At 38.2% G+C, this 14,503-nt stretch overlaps 1 protein-coding gene across 1 annotated transcript in view; it reads right to left on the bottom strand.

The window, feature by feature from the left end:
* The window catches only part of LOC109918098 (bone morphogenetic protein 7-like), a 75,299-nt gene that overhangs the window by 15,265 nt on the left and 45,531 nt on the right, over positions 1 to 14,503 (bottom strand). Inside the window, exon 2 of the mRNA XM_048613137.1 lies at positions 10,583 to 10,775. Within this exon, the coding sequence (XP_048469094.1) occupies positions 10,583 to 10,775 (193 nt within the window). The remainder of the gene's footprint in view (positions 1 to 10,582; positions 10,776 to 14,503) is intronic.

Raw genomic sequence — 14,503 nt, 5'->3', positions numbered from 1 at the left:
GTGTCTCCCTGACTTTAATCTCTAACACTGACAGATATGCTTTCACTTGTTGCAGCCCTGAGAAAATGAATTCTTTCTTAAAACTCTTCAGTGTCCTTTCTATGTCTCTTCCTTGTCTGAAGACATTTCTTAAAACCTACATCTTCATTTGTATTTCCTTGACTGGGTAAATGTCAAGCATTTTTGATAGCCCTTCTATGAAGTGCCTTGTAATGTTTTACTACAGTCAAAATGCTATCTAAATGCAGGTAGTTGTTGTTAGAGAGGATGGAAGTTAGCACCTGTTGGAATGCATCTGGTAACCATTAGGAAAAACATTATTTAAAAGGCAGCCCAGTAGACTGTTGAAAGTTAATGGAATGTTTGGAGATTGCAGTCGCAAATATGCTTCAATAGGGTGTTCTTGACTATTTCAACATGCTTTTAAGGCAATATTCTGTCAGGAACATTATTCATCAAATCCTTTTGAGAAAGACCCTCAAACAACTGTGCATGTGGGCAGAATAAACTGATGGTTTCTGAATACTGTCATTTGCCGAGTTCCAGGTTCAAGTACTGATATGATGAAGTAACCATATGCTGAGTGTGGCACCTCAGATTAAAGCATTCTTTATCTTAGTGTGAAAGAACACTGCATAGATCAGCAAGTGAATGGAATCTGTCATATAGTTAAAACAAGCTGTCAACTGAAGACTGAGATGAATCCAACAATATTTCAGGGACACGTGCAGTTACTGTCTCAAGTTGTAGCTTTACTGACCTACAGTATGTGGAGTCATGCAGTTTCAGGTTGTTCTCATTAACATTGACAAATGTATTTCATAAACTGTACTTAGCAGCTACTAAAGTTGTGGGAGGGGGTGGAGTAGAAGGGAAAGTAAGTTTCTTCTCTTACCTCAACTTTGATAGTCGTGATCTAAATATATTATTTGGTTTAAAAAAGATTAAACCTGCTTCCCCAAAGGTACAGCTCTCAAAACAGCCGCCCAGACTCTAGCTGTTATAATCTTGCCAAATTTCTCCAAAGTGGCAAGCTCAAACCCCAATCCTCTGAACCTCTCCTTTATTTCCATTCCGCATGTGTTTCATCCTCACGCCCCCAAAAAATCCCTGTTAAGAAATGGACACCTCCTTGAATTTCTGCAAAGCATTCCCTCCCAACTATTTTTAAACTTATCGCTTTTGTTTTACAAATAGCACATTCCATTGTTATTATCTTAAGCTTACAGTTTCCAATTGTCCTTTCTTGATTAACCCCTTGAGCAGTGGAGCAACATATTGAGATGAACTAAAATCCAATAAGGTTGTCCTTTTATTTTACTTGACTAATTAATAAAGCTGCCTACAATGGAACTTGTGCAATGTGTAGTCGTTGTAGTCAGCCTTGTATAGTGTTACAGTCACGTAACATAGCCACAACCTCAGTAAGAATAGAAGCTAGACTATGTATAAATCTGAGTTCTTGTAACAATGTAATTAGTTAATGTTGTTAATAAACTTCATGTCATCTGATTTGACCAGAATCTAATCTTCTTTGAATGTATTACGTGAGCTAACGTAGGTAAACACTCAAACTATATCAGGCTGGAAATGATGGTTTGACCCATCATGGTTGCAGTGATAGAAACTAAGTACTGGTGGAAGCCAGTTGGCACTAAAGACTGTAAAGGTGATAGCAGTGTGGCAGTGCGAAGAGCTCTGTTTTCTAAACATCACTCCGAATTTAGAGGTGAAGTTTACAACTTAAAACCAAGATGACAACCTGTACTGAAGCATAACAAATTCAATGGAGGAGAAACTTTTATGAGTATTCTCTCCCTCTTTAAAAAAAATACGAGGCCAAAGTGTGGCTGTTTCGAAAAGTTTTGATTTGCAAGAGGCTAGCATAGCTCTGATCTAGCAAAGTGATCTTCCGACAAAACGCAGAAAAAAAAGTGCCCATAAGAAATGTTCTATTTATTAGTAAGGCCTTATCTGCTTCCAGATGTTGGATGATTCCACTGATCATTTTTTCAGAAATGGCATGAAAGCCATCAAAGGTTGTCGTGTGATATTACCCCGATATCTCTTTTGGTGACAACGCCATGTACAATCACTACTCAAATATTTTTAAAGCTGCAATATTAAAGCAGCAGCAATAAGAAAGATACAAAAGCAGAGAAGCCAACAACAATAAAAAAGAAAGCATTACATTGCAATGTAGATCCTTTGCGTCTAGGCATTTTTAACGAGCACAAAACTGCACAGTAAAGATGGAAAGCAAACTTTGCACATGGATTGGTGCTTCAATCGACATTCTGTCAAAATTTCAGTTATTTAAAGAAAGGATAAACCTTGACTTCACAGATCAATAAATAGCTGATAAAATTAAGTGAGTCAAACATTGGAAAACAAAGGGTTAAGAAGAATGACATTCTCAGGTATTTCTAATGATGACTGCAAAGATTCAGAACAGTTTCTAATTTTTTTAAGGACATCAGCTTAATATTTGAATTAATTTCAGAACTTTTAGACTTGAGTTCATGTCATACTGGCAATAGCTAGCTGAAACAATCAATTTCAAGGTAGATGTCAATACAAAGATAAGAAATTTGATTTCACCAAAACCAACTTAGTTTTATGGAAATGGGTATCGCCTCTGCATCCATCAAATTCTTTTAAAAGGTACTTCTAGTCAGACCCAATGAACATATTATCAAAATCACTGCTAGCAGATAGATGCATGCTTGAGTAATTTTAGATCGTCAAAAACTTCTAAAAGAACTTGATTCTGCAACAAGTATTGTAGCCATAAACAGGGTGAGCAAACCATTCAAATCTTGCAAGAGATGTGGCTTGGCTCACACCAAAACAGAGTTCAACATTTCATGATGTATGCAAGCTATGTTTTACAAGAGGACATTACATTACAATGTGTAAGAACGCAAGTGCCCAGAGAAACCCAAAGTGCAACACAATGAGTCACAGGGGCATGTCAAGAAAAATCAAGCAAGAAACAATGCCAAGAATGTTTCCACACTCTCATTCACAATACACAAGCATGTCAATGAAGACCAGGAGGTGTCTGCAATGTTCCTGCTTACAGATCCCAGTCAAATAGTACATGTGGTCAACTTCACACACCACATGGATATCATCAGAAAAGCTGAAGCCTTTATGTTCACTCAAATGATATACCCTGAAAGGAATGGACAACATGCACTAAAAGCCAAGATTGACACTGGTGCAAGTTTGAATACCATCCCTTTATACATTTTACATGAAATATACTCAGGTAACTGGCACAATGTGGTGCAGTTCATGCATGCTAAGCAATGTCAAGCATTGACATTTTCCATTTTCAGTGTCAATATGGCTTATTGGAATGGACCCCTGAAACCTTTTACATTATTGAGATAGCTGAATCAGCTATTATTGGTCGACCAACATACACAGATCTATATATAAGTATGATCCATGAGGTAACAAATCCGTCAGTGGCAACACCAAAGATTCCAGTCCTCAACATCAATTTTATCCATGACCTGACTGACCTCCACCCAGACAGGTTTGACTATATTGACAGCTTTGAAGGTGACGCAGCGATATATTGACCCCAAGAATGGATATTGATCCAGACATCTTTCCCTAGAGTCACAGGAGTTGACAACTTTAAGACCATCTTTCAGTAGAGATTGTTTCCTCAGGTTACCATGTGGATTATCCGTCAGCCAGGACATATTTCACCAACATGCGGATTGTATAATTGAGAATCTACTAAGTTGTCTCTGTATTGCAGGTGACATTGCAGTTCTCAGAAGAACTAAACATGAGCATGACACAAATCTCCATCAGTTCATGCCAACAGCAAGGAAACATATCCCCATTTCCAACAAGTCTTGTCAAGTCAACATGAGCCATATAAATTTTATCAGATCAATCTACTAGTCAAATGCTCTTGGACATGATCCTACCAAAATAGAAGTTGTCCATATCACAAAACAAAGTGACTTACAAAAGCGTCTTAGTTTCTTCAACTTTTCATCCCCATGTATTCTAAATATTTCCACCAAAGTCTCTACTGTTCACAATCTTATCTGCCGAGACGCATCATACACATGGCAGGAAGAGCACCACCATATTTTTCAATCTCTCAGAAATGCTCTATCATCCAGCATGTGTTCTTCAATATTATGATCCTGCAACACTCACTATGTTGGAAGTAGATGCATCCCAGACAGACCTCAATGCATGTCTATTACAGGTTGACAAGCCAATTGAATTTGGTTCGAGGTTCCTTCTAAACAGCTCAGGAAAACTTCTCCAACATTGAAAAATAAAGTCAGAAATCACATGACACCAGGTTATAGTCCAACAGGTTTATTTGAAAACACAAGCTTTCAGAGCCTCAGTTCTTCTTTAGAACACCTGAAGAAGGACTGAGGCTCCGAAAGCTTGTGTTTTCAAATAAACCTGTTGGACTATAACCTGGTGTTGTGTGATTTCTGACTTTGTCCACCCCAGTCCGACAATGGCACCTCCACATCATTGAAAAATAAACTCTTGGTCTGTTTTTCAGAATGCAATAGTTTCTCACAAACTTTTTTAGCAGCATTTTATTGTTCATACCACTACAAAATGTTGGAAATTATTTCGGACGCCACTCACAAGCGTCCCTTCATGACTCTAACAACTACTTGTGAAGATCCAAGGATACAATTTGGAAAGACAATACGAACTAGGTTCACAGATGATTATTTCTGATGCTTTTAGCCAACTTCCAAATCATAACAAGAACAATGGTATTCGTTTAGACCTACAAGTGAATATGTTCAGAACTGGCTTTGAAGATTGTCTCCATATCAATCTCACTCATTTTGGTCAAAGTCAAGGAGAGTAGATTCAGCAAGCTATGTCCAATGAGAACCAGCTGCAACAGGACAAACGATTATCATCACTGGTCGGCCTGATCACATTCAACAGGACCCCGATCTAGTACATTCTTTCTGGTCATTCAGAGATGGACTATACTTCTCCAGTAATCCAGGTAAAGAAGTGTGGGGATGCGTAAAACCATGTAAATATAGGTCACATGGGTTCCAAAAAAATAACAGACATTGGCACGTGCGTTCGTTATTGGCCTGGTATTAATAATGACTTTGATCAACTGATTAAATTATGTGAAACATATCAAGTCCGTCAAATTCAACAATCAATAGAACATTTCATTCCATACAAAATTCCTTCTGAGTCACTTTGACTGATGTTTTCCATGTCCAAGGACGTGATTACATTTTGGTGACAGTATACTAGTTGACCTCTGCAAGACATGTTGGAAGTGGGATTTTCAACATGTTACCTCCTCACACTAACCCCAACCTAACGGTTTTGCAGAATGCATTGTGTGCATGGTAAAATCCAAGATAGTTAAGTGTAAAGCAACCTGCCAAGATTTTTGGTTAACTATGTTAAATCTATGTAAAACTCTTCGAGACAATGGTTCAACCTCACAGGCAGCTCTCAGGTTTGGAAATCAAATCCACATATTTCCTCCTTCCCAAATTCTCAGCACCCAAAACACATGTTGCACGGCCCATTGTTGGAAACAAGGGAGAAAATGGTACAGGAGCAGAGCAACGAGCATGAACATTTGTCCCAAATTGAACCAAGACAAAGATAAAAGTTGGAGATTTTCAGGTGAGCACTTGGGTTTGTGGAAGGATTCTACATCATGTGATGTTTTAAAAACAATAGTTGAATCCTGTGAAGAAATAGATTACATAATCAAGCATTGTATGATTAACCACCCATCTCAAAACCACCCAGAAACTGAAAGTATCATTCATGACAACACCACACATCCAAAACAAATGATACACATCCACCCAAGATAACAGGAAGCGCAACAAAGAGGCAAGTTGTTATAAATGTATAAGCACTGGATCCAGATGTGCCGTATGTCTGTAAAAGCATATTTAATTGTGTAGAGATAACGTATCCATGTTCATTCTTATACAACTGTGTTGGGATAGGGTTCCCATTCTTTAAAGGAAAAATAGGAATGTTGTATTATTGGATTCTAGGAAAGAGAATACCTTTTAAATTGTTAGGTGACATTATGTCATGTGATGTTCCAGTATGCATCATTTCAGTAGTCATAGTGTAATGGAATCAGTGCACTATGTAGTCATTGCAGTCAGCTATTTTCAGTGTTACATTCATGTAATCAGTTGTAACATTAGTAAACATAGAACCCAGACTTTGTATAAGTGTGAGTTCTTATAACATTGTGAGTAGTTAGTGTTGTTCATAAATTACAAAATGTCTGCTGTACAGCTGCAACACTGACATCCATCAGGAAATATGGAAATTTGCTAGTCTTGCACACTAAAACCAGGGCAGATCCAAATCAGGTAATTATTGCCCCATTAATCTACTCTCAACCATCAGCATAGTGAGGGAACAGGTCATCAACAGCACTATCAAGAAGCACTTGCTTAGCAATAAACCTGCTCACTGATGAGCAGTGTACTCCAGGGCCGCTCAGCTCCTGAGAATATTGCAATCTTGGTTTAAATATGGACAAAAGAACTGAATTCCAGAGATGAGGTTAAAGTGACTGCCCTTGACATCAAAACTATACTTAACTGAGCGTGGCATCAAAGCATTCTCGGAAAATTAAGGCAATTGGGAAAAAGTCTCCATTGGTTGGAGTCATACCTGATGCAAAAGTAGATGTGTGTAGTCATTAGAGGTCATTCATTTTAGTGCCAGGATATCTCTGAAGGAGTTCCTTAGGGTGGTATTCTAGGCCCAACCATCTTCAGCTGCTACAAGGTCAAAAGTGGGGATATTCACTGATGATTGCACAATGTTCAACACCATTCACGACTCCTCAGATACTTAAGAAATCCATGTCCAAATACACCAAGGCCTGGACAATATTCAGGCTTAGGCTGATAAGTAGCAAGTAACATTTGCAACAGATGAGTGCCAAACAATGAGCATTGCCAACCTGAGAGAATCTAACCATTGCCCCTTGATATTGAAGAGCATTACCATCACTGAAACCTCCACTATCAATATTCTGGGTGTTGCTATTGACAAGAAATTGACTGGACTAGGCATATAAATACTGTGGCTTTAAGAGCAGATCAAAGGCTTAGAATACTGCAATAATAACTTATCTCCTGACCTGACAAAGTCTGTCCACAATATATAAGGGACAAGTTCAGGAGTGTGATGGAATAGTCCTTACATGTCTGAATGACTGCAGCTCCAAAAACACAAGAAATCTGACACTATACAGGACAAAGCAGCCTGCTTAAATGGCATCACATTGACAAACATGCACTCTCTCCATCACCTATGCACACTAGCAGCAGAGCGTACCATCTACCTGATGTATTGCAGAAATTCACCAAGGCTTCTTTAAACCACTCTCCACAACCTATGTTAAATGGGCTAACATATAGGGAAAGATTCAGACCACGACATACAGGCAATGGTGTTTGATGCAAGAAACCAGATCTGAAACTACTCAACAGGAGGGTAATTCCAGCAAATAAGGATAAGATCCCACTTTACATTCTTAGTGTGAAACTTCATTTTTCTGGGAGTTTATATCAGGAAATGAGACACAGGCTTCTGTTGATAGCATACCAGAGCCTTTATGAGATTCCCCAGTGTGCACATCCAATGAACAACGCTTTCTTCTGGGATGTAAAAGTGGAAATGTATCCTGGAGACTCCAAGTACCATGGCCACTATATTCAATCTGTTGGGTGTTGCTTCCTGACTCTAATACCAGAGTTTCAATCAGTGTTTTAATTGTTATTTGGATTCAAAGTTCCTCAATGACAAATTTGAGAAAAGTTTGCTGAGTTAAAGGAGGTGGGGGGGGAGTAGGGAATGAGCAAGCATTTGCTGACACAGAATCCTTCACCACACTGCAAAATACTATTCACATTTTAGCAGGATTGGTGAGGGAAGCAACTGACCATAGTCAGAACAGCTGATTTCATCCATTGTCACAGCCTGTGGGATGTCTTTTTGTGTGTGGGAGTCCAGCTTGTAAATGGAAATCTAATAAGGAACACCAAATATGAAATTTTGGTTTGTTTTATATTTTACAAATAATTATATTTGAATTCACTTCATCCATAAACTCTCTACTCTTGCTACCTTGCACAGCTGGTATGACAACTAGCAATGCCATTGGGATAAGTTTATTCCTCTCTTTTGGGTTGACACCTCCATGCTACATTGTGAATAGGGCAGCAAGCTTGACAACAAAACAGCCTAAAAACTCATCCAGGCATTAGATAGCCCTGGGACTTGAACTCTTGACTGTCTGCCTGTCAGACCAGCTCTCGGCACGAATGACTAGACTGCCTCACTTAAAGTCCTTTGATCCCATGATTTTATCTCTACTGCTTATTCTACCCAGGAAATGCTATTTTCAATAAATGTTTTGTTGGGTCCCATGAGAGGTGGTAGCAACTTACGGAATAACAGTTATAAAAAGAAACAGAAATGCAAATAACAGCTCTGAGCAAGAGTCCCACCCAAAATGTTAATCAAGCTTTTTCTTTCAGATGCTTACCATATATTTTGAGCTGTCCATGCTTTTATTTTTTGAAAAATTAGCACTGTTCATATCACTTAAAGTTTACCATGGTGTTAAGTGACTTTTCAACCCAGTTGTTTTGCTAAATATATTCAGTTTTGACTTTTAGTATCAGCTCCACTGACATTTTAAAATTCGTTCAAGGGATGCATTTATTGCCTTCCCCTAATTGCTCTTGAGATGGTAGTGGTTAGCTGCCTTCTTAAACTGCTACAGTCCTTGGGATGTTAGGTTATCCACAGTGCTACTGGGAAGGGAGTTCCAGAATTTTGACCCCCTCTGCCCAATCCACCAACTATCACTCAACTGGTGATGCAGTTCCAAGTCAGGATGACGTGTGGCTTGGAGGGGAACTTGTAGGTGGTGGTGTTTCCAAACCTGGAACCCCGGAAAAAAAACATGCTTAACACTGGATTAGGTTGACATCATTCTTTGACTCTATGCCTATGAATAAGCATATTTTTCTGTGCTTACTAATGACTCATGTCTATTGCTCAGTGTTCTGGTGCATTGATCTAACCAGTGGTCCATTAAGTGAGCAACAGCCATCTAAAAATATCATCTTGGGAACATAAGGGCTGGATCAGTGGTAACAGCAAAATGTTATTTTGTAAAACTTACTCACTGAAGGATTACCTTTCCAAATCCATGACTCTACCAGCTAGAAGGATAAGGGCAGCAGATGCACCGGAATGCTATCCGTGTCCAGTGACCACGTCCCTTGCAAGTGCAGCCAGGTTCCCATTTACAGAAATTACCTCTATGTAATTTTAATGTTCTACTTTTATATACATTATTGTGGTCACTTCTCTTTATGGAGCTAAATGACTCATGTCTCCTCTATGTCCATACAGTTCTGAATTATGTCTATATTCAATATGAGTTTTTTAAACCCTTAAAAGCCTCAAACAAATGTTACCCTCCATCAAACTCTCAGCTGCTATATATCTACAAACACTTCTAAATATATATCTCTGGCTGTTTCGTTAATTTCTGTACCTATGGTGATCCACACCATTCCTTCACTGTCACTAATCAAATTCCTGGAACTCCCTTCTTAACAACACTGCAGATGTACATACACCACATGGAGAAAGTGGCTAACCATCATCTTCTCAACAGAAATTAGGGAAAGGCAATAAGTGCTGATCTAGCCAGCAATGCCCCCATCCCAAGAATTTTTAAAAGTTTTAAAAAGTGGCTTAACTCATTTGTGCATTAGCTTCAGTACCAGAAAGGTGACAGATTCAATACCCAATGCATTCTGAGTTAGTTGATCATGATTAAGGATGAAATCAGGTGTTACAGTCAATCTCACTATTAGTCAGCAAGGTGGCATAGTGGTTATCACTGCGGCCTCACAGCACCATGGACCTAATTTTGATTCTAGCCCTAGTGACTGTCTGTGTACCTCAACATCACATTCCTGTTCTCTCCTCAAACCTTTCACACCTTTAGCTTAAAAAAAATCTATTTTTTTCCTAAATACATTCAGTGGTTTGGCTTCCACCAGTTTCTGTGGGAATGAATTCAACAGGCTGACCACTAACTGAGTGAAGACATTTCTCTTCATCTCAGACTGAAATGGTCTACCACATATCCTAAGATTGTGGCACCTTGTTCTGAACACACACCACACCCGAGCCCCCAACAATTAACCAGGAGAAACATCATTCCTGCATCCAGACTGTGCAGCTTTCCGAATTTTAAATGTTTCAATGAGATCCCCTTTTATTTTTCTAAACTCCTGTTTATTGTTGGGATTTGCACAATATAGCAAGACTGTCTATAGAATGTACTTCAGGAGTGGCCAATGCCTTCAGGAAAGATAGAGGCAAAACTGGTTGGCAAAGCATTTCATAAAAATGTGATCAGTGAATGCAGCATTCTTTAGTACTGGGAAGGGGGAAATACTCCCATAGCTGTAAACTGCAGGTTAGATGACTCCATGAATAATGAATAATATACACTAACCTCTCCTGGAGCACCTGCAACACTTGGTAAATTGAGATATGAAGGGTCATGTTCCCATGGAAATTGTCATTGGTTCCTTTGTAGATCCTAAACTCTGCAGCAGTTACCATTTCACCACGAGGAATCTGAGTTAAATCGAACTTAAATTCTTTCCACTGTCCCTTATGGTGAAAAACATCTTCATTGTGCTCCACTGTCAAAACAACAACAAAAAGAGCCATTGGTTAAACTGGTACTGTCTCCAATCCTATATGGACGCTACTCTATAATTGGGCACTCAATAGAATGGGAGAGGACTCCAGTAGGGTTCTACTCCTGCCTGAACTCTAAAACTCTATAGAATTAGAGAAATGTGAATGTAATTATGTGTCCTACACTAATGCAACCTTCCACTGGAGCTCCATTTTATTATTAATTGTATATACCAACAAGAAATAGAGAGACAATCTACTCAAAGATCAAATTTTAGGATAGAAATGCTTTCACCATTGATATAGGGTTAACTCTTGCTGAACAAAGTATTTTCAAATGTTAACTAGCAAAGGATTTTGAAGGGAACGTATCCCTTCTTTGGTAATTTTTCCCCTTATTCTCCCATTCCCCCATAAAGAGTATTTAATATAGAACAAATTACTTTGCCAAATGTAGGTTCATCAGTGATACACTGCAGTGCCACCTCTGATATATAAGTCACCTTTTCAGGAGTTATTTGACTCTCACAACCTCTCAATGCATATCCCATACAAGGAATTCACTGTGACTCGAATTGTATCGTGGCTGAAATGAGAAGTTGGTAATTAAAATTGAAACTTCTCAATAGTTCTATTTTGCTGTGCTTTAACAGTCACTTTATACAATGTTGAATAACAGAATCTGCACTTTGCACTGATTTGATTTTCTTCATATAAAGCAAAGGAAGGGTAGTGGTTTCATAAACCAAAACGAAACCCAGAGACATAATTATAGGAATGTTCAGCTTTTAAAAATAAACTCCCAAAGAGAAGGAATTAATTAAAGGGCAAAAAAGGGTGTGTTTCAGAAATAAAAAGGTTGCTGAAGATTTTATGTTTTTCAAAACTACATGCCTCTGAAACTGTCAGACATTTTAAACTGGTCTTACTCCAAAGCCAAGATGACGTGACTGGCAGAAGCAGGAATCTTCCATCCAGAAAGATATTTTGAACTTCCTTTGATGTGACTGCCCTTGGTTCTGCTTCCTCGAAATAGATATGGGATAAAGTTTCCACTCAGTTCCATTGACAAAGCCAATGGAAAAGATCGAGGAATGTCAAGCATCTTGTCCAATGCAAATTGAGTTCCCTTGATCATTTATGGTGGTTTGAAAAACATTGTGCAGGAAACCAGCCCTGCCCACAAAACTGGCTACACCCCTGTAAAATTAATCAGCATGGCACATTTCTGTCAACTGATCTTGCTTAGAGCCTTTGGTGCAAGTCCACTTGTCAACACCTTTCAAAATTTGTTAAAAATTGAAAATTTTATTATAAGAAGAAACTGACTAGTGTGGATCAGTGAAACGAGCAAAGGTTTCTTTTTCAAAGATTAATTTTCAGGTACTTAATATTAAGTTACTCACACTAAGGTAAGTGCTGAACCAGCCACTCTTATTAAAACTGTTTTTTTTCATAATAAACTCATTTTCAGCTGTCTGAATAAAATAGCACCAAGTCACCATTTTTAAATAAATCTAAGAATATTTTTAATGCAAAAGAAGATAAACAAAGACATTCCAATTAATTGTCTTGTTTCTGGGAAAATTTGATGTTTGTAGTTATGCAAATGTTTTTTGAGCAAAAACTGAAATCATAACTTCACTTCAGAAAGAAAAACATAATTTTGAGCTCAATTGACAATTGTCAAATCTGGATTCCAAACTTCTCCCAAAACTAACTGTCCTAAATAATTCTTCATTTTTTTTTAAAAAAGCATTTTTATGTAAATGTACATATACCCTCAGTACTTAAAGTTTTCCCTGATATTTTGTGTTGGTATGTTTCCTTGCTAGGAATTAACATTGAATGCTTGCAAGATTTGATAATACTGACTGGGTTTTGTCACATCTGAACTCTTTGACATTGAGAACAAATTCTGCAGATCTTTGTGCAGATTTTCTTTCTTTCCATTGTATGAATTAAAACCTAATTAGATACATATGTTGGTACAAATCCATATGTATGAGCATGTATCCTCTCATGGTCACATTACCTTCAGCACCCAGACATTACGTAAGCATTGGTTCTGGGATTCACAATATTACCTAGCTCATAAGCCTAAACAAGTTAGATTGAAACTGAATTTTAACAAATATGGTATTCTGGATTATTTATAGTAGATTGTACATTCAGCTCTTTTCTTTCATTGGTTGACCTACTGCAGTATTTACGCAAGAATGCCGATGGTTGAAACATTTCTGGTTGTGATATTTAACTATGTCCAGTTTTGGCTGACAGAGCCAGACAAAGGCTTGGAAATATATCACAACATGGAAGTGGAGCACCTTAATGGAAAGCACTGGAATGTGAGCTTAAATGTTGCAGGTACCATTTGTGCCACCTAATTATCAGGTAGTAACAATAATAAACCCAACTTTCTCCCCTTGATCTTCAAAGGTATTGCTATCACCAAGTCACCATTGACACGGAGCTAAATTGGATCAAACACCATGATATACCATTGGACTACTCCATGCTACAAGAATAGGGTAGCGTCTGGGTATTGTGAAATGTGGTTTACCCCCTAACACCTCAAAGCCTGCAATCAGACTCAATTCATAAGTGAGATGCATAGTCACCATTTGTCTAGAACAGCACAACACTCAGGAAGCTCAATGCTATCCAGAACAGAGTAGTTTGCTTGAACTCTGCTGTTGGACTAAGCATCCCGTTTTTTGTAACAGACACACTTTAGCTGGAGTATGCACAATTGACAGGATACACTTATTCTTCAACATCCTTCAATTCCCCATTTAAAACTACTGTGAGGGTACCTTTAACACAAAACCTACACTGTGTCAAAGAGGAGGTCCTTGGGGAAAACAAGCATTTTCAGTAAATATGGCATTTCCACCCTCACGTTTTTCAGAATTATTTAGATTTCTGTATATTGTTGTGACCAGATGAGGAGGGGTAATCAGCTCTTCTCGTTTTAACCTCCTCTTGGACAGTCACAACATTTTTGTTTTGAATATTGCTGCAAAAAGACCCATTTTGTCAGCGATACTCAAGTTCTGTACTGCCAAACTATAATTTTTAGCCTGCACTTCCATTAAAGTGCAATTACTTAGTTTAAAATGATGGAGCCACACTGGAAGGTTTTCTTGAATGAGAGAGGAATTTTATTACTTATTAGACCCTAAAGATGATAAAATGCAACATCAATACACATACAAACACAGGTAGTAATCATACAAAGAAGGTGGGAGAGAGGCATTTAGTACAGTCAGGCAGCTAAAGGCAATTTCTGTTTAAAGTTCTTAGAGTAGTCAACTTGTGAGAATGCTGAGAGTCCTGGCTGTTTTAGCTGTTGCCTTATTTCTTCAGCAGTGGCAAAGTTTGCAGATATCCTCGAATTACTGGTGAATGGTTGTTGTTTTAAGTCAGTTTTCACTCAGAACTGACTTTTGAGTTTGATGGTAGAGATAAGCAGAGAGAGTGAGAGAGAGTCTTTGTAGAGACCATCACTATTTTTCCTTAAAAACCAAAAGAACTGCAGATGTTGTAAATCAGGAACAAAAACAAAGTTGCTGGTAAAGCTCAGCAGGTCTGGCAGCATCTTTGGAGGAGAAAACAGAATTAAAATTTCGGGTCCGGTGACCCTTCCTCAGAACTGATGTTGTCTGCGAAAACGTCAGTTTATATAAACTGACGTTTTCCCAGCCACCATCAGTTCTGAGGAAGGATC

This window comes from Rhincodon typus, chromosome 27 (assembly GCF_021869965.1).
Source record: "Rhincodon typus isolate 14 chromosome 27, sRhiTyp1.1, whole genome shotgun sequence".
NCBI lineage: Eukaryota > Metazoa > Chordata > Chondrichthyes > Orectolobiformes > Rhincodontidae > Rhincodon > Rhincodon typus.
Note: the sequence above shows the minus strand (reverse complement) of the source record. Positions and strands in the feature narration are given on the sequence as shown.